This window comes from Phyllostomus discolor, chromosome 9 (genome assembly GCF_004126475.2).
Source record: "Phyllostomus discolor isolate MPI-MPIP mPhyDis1 chromosome 9, mPhyDis1.pri.v3, whole genome shotgun sequence".
NCBI classification, from domain to species: Eukaryota; Metazoa; Chordata; class Mammalia; order Chiroptera; family Phyllostomidae; genus Phyllostomus; species Phyllostomus discolor.
The window spans coordinates 54,466,189-54,472,188 of NC_040911.2; the positions used below are offsets into that span (position 1 = coordinate 54,466,189).

Genomic DNA, 6,000 nt, shown 5'->3' on the forward strand with positions numbered 1-6,000 from the left:
CACATCCTAGCCCCTGAAACCCGTGAACATGTTACATTACATGGAAAATGAGACTTTACAAGTAAAATTAAAACAATGCTTTTGAGATGGGAAAGCATCCTGCATTATCCAGTGGCCCCAGTGTAATCATAATAGTTATTATAAGAAGAAACCAGAGGGACAGAGTCAGAAATACAGATTTGAATTTGCTGTGCTGCTGGTTGTGAGGATGGAGGAAGAGGCCATGAGCCATGCAATGCAGAAGTCCAGATGGTCTGGATGCTCCAGAAGCTAGAGCAAGGAAATGGATCCCACCGCCCCCCCCCCCCCCCCCCCCCCCAGGAACCTCCAGATGAACACGGCCCTGCTGCATTTATTTTTAAACTTGATATTTTATAATATGTGTAAATGCTACTAAGAGTGTATTTTGAACTTTTAAAACATGTAAACATAAACTGAGACATCTATGTCATTATTTGTACCCCCAAAATGAGAGTCATGATATTCAATAAAACAGCAAAAGAACAAATATGATTTCAATATCAGTGCATTTGCACTAATATTTCTTGCTTTTAGCCCAGTGAAACAGATTTCAGATTTCTGATACCCAGAATTATAAGATAATAGATTTGTGTTGTCTTAAGCCACTATGCTTGTGGTGATTGGTTACAATAGCCCTAGGAAACTAAGAAGGTGGAGACAGAATCCTATCTTAGAAGTAATATTACTTCTGCTAAGACCAAACCTTTCCTGTGTGACAGTTGACAACCTATGAGGATACCACAGCTTGTGACTCCGTTAAGCTCCCAGAACAGGGTGTGTGTGTGTGTGTGTGTGTGTGTGTGTGTATGAGATTTGACCTCTACCTTACTTTCTTTCATTCTAACCTAGCAGTGATCCTATGGGGCAAACTCACCTGCTTGGAAGTTTTCAACTCACCAATTCTGCCAAAATGATAGCCATGATCCAGTTGGTTCAGCCTTGTTTGAATCACCCCCATCCCTGCACCCCTCTAACCCAGCCTCATTTGGGCCCTCAGTCAGCTCTGGCCCAAACTGGAGCCAGACTTCCTGGGTCCAAACTGTGGCTCAAGCTCCTCCAGCTGGAGGAATGGAGCTCCTCCAGGGGCTGCTGCTTCTGCATTCCTCCTCTCCAGGCTTCAGTCTGCACCAGAGCATCTGCTATACAGCACATGCACACACTCCCTCTCTGAGCTTCCAATCCCTCTCTGCAAAATCAGTGTGAGGATAAGCACACACCTCATAGTGCTGTCTTAGGGACTAACTTAACTGACATGCCTAAAACAGTGTCTGGCACACATGCATGCCTTGTGAGTCCTAGCTATCAAAATGATCATCTCCCACACTCATGGCCCTCTGTGCTGCCAATTGTTTCCTCCAGCCTTCCTGCCCCTCTAGGAACTCTGTAAATACTTCTACACTCTCTGGGAGAGTGCCCAGAAACCTTCATGGGATCCTCATTACTCACCTGATAAAGTCCACAGTACTCTTGGCATTCAGGGTCCTCTAAAATCAGGCTGGGCCTGGCTCTCTCTGCATCTAGTTCAGATTTACATGGGGCCACGTCCACCCCTAATATACTCTGGAAATGCCAGCCTCTGCATCTTCACTCACTGCCTCCCATTATGTCTAAGAGACCTTCTCAGATTTTGCAGTCTAAGAACCTTGCCTATGTTACTAAGACCACCTCCTCCCAGAAGCCCAGCTATGTTTCCCCTGTCTACTGAACTCCTGTAAGATGTTGGTTTGAGTACTTAACTCTTATACTCTTGCCCACACATTCGACAAACAACTTCTGGTGTTATTGAAGTCCCAGAAATGAGCCCTCAAAAGTCCCACACTCAAGAAGCTCAGGATAGTGTGTTAGTAGTGATGGGAACCCAGACACATGTGGGAAGTCTTCAGATCTGCTATCTGATGCCCAGCAGAGCCCCTTTAGGTAGGGCAGAGTTCAGAGACAAGGTCAGTAAGAGAAATTGTGTATGGCAAAGGGGAAGATGCTGAAGACATTTCTAATAGAGGAACTGGCCACAGTATGTCACTAAATTTTCTTTAGCACTGTAGTTGTCCTATGCTCATAATGAGAATACAGTGGCTAAGATGTTATACATAGAGCATACTGTATATTTAAACAGAGAAATGTACTTATAGAAGAGCAAAGAATGAAACACATTTTAGTTCATCCAAATGAAATATTATGAAACAGTTAAAAGAATGGGGCAACTTTAAATACATCAATAATGAACAATCTTAAAAACCCTCTAACATGTATAAAATGTTTCTACTTATATTTTTAAGGGCCCACACATAAAATGTGTCTGAAAGGATACACCAAAAAAAAATCAAACTGTGACTTGGAGAGATGAAGTGGGAAACTTACTCTTTTATATTTAACTTACTTATCTCCTATCATAAAATTACCTTTAAAGTTTATATCAAAAGTCAAGGAGACACATTTAAATAAAAACATAGAAAACAAGCCAAAGGAAAAGTATAAAGTGAGCTGCTGATGAAGCTGTTATTGGGTTTGGAAACTCTCTAGGAAAACACTCTCATGTTTCCCCTCTATAAGAGAAACTGTTCTCACATAAAACCTTCTGTGACCAGATGTGCAGGGTTTTCCCACACTGACCAAGTCTCTGATACCAGCTGGGTGTCCCACAGTTCAACTTAATTCTGACACTGTCTACCTGGAGTCACCACAGACCCTACAGGTTAAGGGCTCAAGCCCACATGACTGCCCCCTTCCACACATACTTCAGATGCCAACTGCAAGTCCAAGTTGTCACCTAAGGTGACAGCCAGCCATAAATCGGGATTCCTAAGGTCCCCTCCAGGGGTTTGATAGTTTGTTAGAGTGGTTCACAGAACTCAGGGAGACACTGTGTTTACTGGTTTATTATATTAAGAAAAAGAATATGATAAAGGATACAGGTGAAAACCCAGACAAAAAGATGCAGAGGGCAAGGTCTGGGGAAAGGTTGCAGAGCTTCTGTGCCCTCTTCAACCCTGCTCCCACCTCCACCCCCCAGGTAAGGGATTTTTATTGAGGCTTCAACACATAGGTATGATTAATTATTAATTCATTCTGCAGTCCCTCTCCTCTCTCTGACTATGTGGGGTAAGACTGAAAGTTCCACACTTTGCTAATTGTAGCTTGGTCTTTCTGGTTACCAACCCTCATCCAGGAGCCCACCTAGAGTGGCATCCTTAGAACAAAAGATGCTCGTAACTCCTATCATGCAGGAAATTACAACTGATTTAGGAGCTCTTGTCAAGAACTGGGATCCAAAACCAAACATTAGCAGGAATTGGATAGGGAGGCAGATATACATGCATGTATATTTCTTATAATTTCACAGGCACCAGCTGAAGTCTGGCTAACCCTGGCATCCAGACAGATTTAGTCCCTTCAAAAGCTCAAACTCCCCAGACCAGCAAGTCACCCCTACTCAAGAGCTTCGTGACCCTCAAGCAGATGGCAACAAACACAAGCAAAGCTGAGGTGGCCCCTGCTCCTCAGGCTCCCAGGTGCCCTCCTCCCAGCACAAGATACCATGGAAGCTGACTACCAGCATAAAATCATAAGGGTATCATCAGAGATGTGCAGGTGGTGGAGCCCTTCAGACACTCTTGGTCAAAGGTCGAGGCACTGGCAGCCAGCAGGGAAGCAACTGAGTGGGAGAAAACATGAACCTTTGTTTTGACAAGGCTGAGCTGGGCCAGATAGAACAAGCTATGATGACGACGATGATAGATGGGGGATGGGAAGGGCAGAGTTCCCTGCCCCCACCCTTCACCAAAGCCCACTCCTCTCAGCCCTACCTGCAGCTTCCTACCTCCAGTGCCCACCAGCACCTGCCCCCACCATTCCCTAGTGCCCCACAGTGCCCTGTTTACCCCTTTGTGGGAGGCACTTAGCAGAAAGTGGAGGGGACAATCTCCCTAAGGGTAGCAGTTTTTATTCAGGGTGGGGTGGTAGAATTTCTCTCCTAATTTCTGTGCTTAATATTTTCTACTTTCCCTCTACTCTTCCCAAAATTCTTAAGTATTTTGAGTAAAGAAGATGTAGGGGAAAACTATTTATATAACCTTGTACTTTGTTTCATCTGGTCTCCTTTACTACCCTGTGGTGTAATTATTTTCTTCCCCAGTTTACAGAGGAGACAAGTGGGATTCCCAGACAGTCTGATTGCCTGAGGTGCTGGCTGGAGGGACTGTGGGAGATCAAGTAGGGGTGCCTGGCCTCCCAACCAACTCTCACCAGTAACTTCCCCATAAACGAAAATAAGAGCTGACCTACTATAGGGTAGAATTTCAAAGTTATGTGCATTTCTGGGTCAGGAAGGTACATGTTTTGCTTCTGCGTATTTGGGGCACTTCACACTGGCCCCAGTCCTCCTTGGACTGGAAGCAGTCATGGCACCACCACTTTCTACAGACTGAGTGACCTTGAACCTCAGGGTCCTTATAAATGGGGACCATAATCCCACACCCAAGGGTGGTCACTAGGGAGAGACTGAGGGATATGGGATGTCATGGAGTCTGATACAGATGGGTTCCCCCACCCCCACTGGGATCCCCCCACCCTAGTGGAAGCTCCTAGAGACTTTGGGCCTCAGCTCCTACAGAGAGAGGAAGTAGGGAATATCCACCAAGAACCACCCAGAGGGCAAAGGGTCCCGGCAGGAATAGGGCTCAGCTTCTTACCTGCTCCTCTGCAGGGCTGAGGCCAGGGGTCCTGACAGGGGCATGGGGTACCCCAGCCCAGCGGCCCTGGTTCTCCGGGAGGGGCCACAGGGGCAGGCCAGAGCACAGCACCTGGAGGCTAGACATGTCTGTCTAAGACTGAGGTGGAGGTTGGTTTAGTGGAGAGGTCAGGGAGAGACTGGGCAGTCAAGGTCTAGCTAGGAGGGAACCTCCAGCCCTAGCCACCTTCTCCAGCCCCTCATTGGGCCCAGGGCCTGAAGTCACATGTAGGTCACAGAGTCACTGGCCGCTAGGCTGACTACAGTGGGGAGGGGCAGTGTTCTAGGGAGAGGCAGGCTTAATACAGGGGAGATGGCTAGGTGGGGGTTCATTTGCCCTATTAGTGGGGCTTGAGTGGGTTGTGAGTTTAGGATATGACTTTGGGGGCTGGTGGGGCTCTAATACGTATTAAGCCAAGGAGACAATGCTGGGGTTTGTGTCTTTATGACGGGGATATGATACTGAATGTGGCACAGAGGGAGGAATATGTGTAGAAAGCAGGCAGCGCCTCTTATACCACTTCTCCCTGCCTCCTGTTTGTGGCAGGGCATGGTGGGGGCAGTGTGTGACAAACCTGGCAGCAGCCCACCCAGCAGCAGGTGTATCCTCCTAGTCTTTCATTCTAGTGCACGCTGTCTCATCCCTTCCCAAAGCTCTGCAGATGGCTCTCATCCCAAATCCCATTAATGACTCTGAGAGAAAGTACCCCTCCTTAGTGCTGTGTTATGGACAGAAAAGTAAGGCCTAGTCTCACTCATATAGCCAGGAAGTCACTGCACGCGAATCCCAGTGGTCCTGGGAAGCAGCACCCTTGGATGGGAACCTAGCTCAGCTCCAGGCCAGTCCTGTGGCCTTGGGACTAATCCCAATCTACACAAATGGGTGATAATTAACCACCCAAGCTGTGGGAGGTACAAACTGGTTATGTAAGCACCCAGGGCAGGACCTGAACCAGAAGGTGAAAAGATCAGCTAACACCTTCCAAGTGCTCACACTTCTGAGCACACCACATGAACCAGTTCATTTTGTCCTCTCATGGACTGTGGGCTTCACTGTCCTATTTTATGGATGTGGAAACTGAGGTCTAGAGAAATGATAGGACTTTCCCAAGGCCACACAGCTAGTAATGAGTAGAGCTAGGATTTCAACCCTTGGATCTCAGAGGCCTGGCTATAGCCCTTCTCTAGGCTACTCCTGCTCTGGCTGGCACAGTGATCCTGTGATTGCTGGGGTCCCCACCAGCAGAGAGGCT

The 6,000-nt window shown here is 47.2% G+C and overlaps 1 protein-coding gene across 6 annotated transcripts in view; it reads right to left on the reverse strand.

Moving 5' to 3' along the window:
• Positions 1–4,890, reverse strand: part of UROC1 (urocanate hydratase 1) — a 44,758-nt gene extending 39,868 nt beyond the window's left edge. For 5 of the 6 annotated variants that reach the window (XM_036009389.1, XM_036009392.1, XM_036009388.1 and 2 more), the window contains exon 1: positions 4,710–4,890. In XM_036009389.1, the coding sequence (XP_035865282.1) occupies positions 4,710–4,835 (126 nt within the window). In that variant the 5' untranslated portion in view covers positions 4,836–4,890. The remainder of the gene's footprint in view (positions 1–4,709) is intronic. The other variant, XM_028524623.2, reaches the window with a different exon arrangement.
• Positions 4,891–6,000: the final 1,110 nt, after the last annotated feature.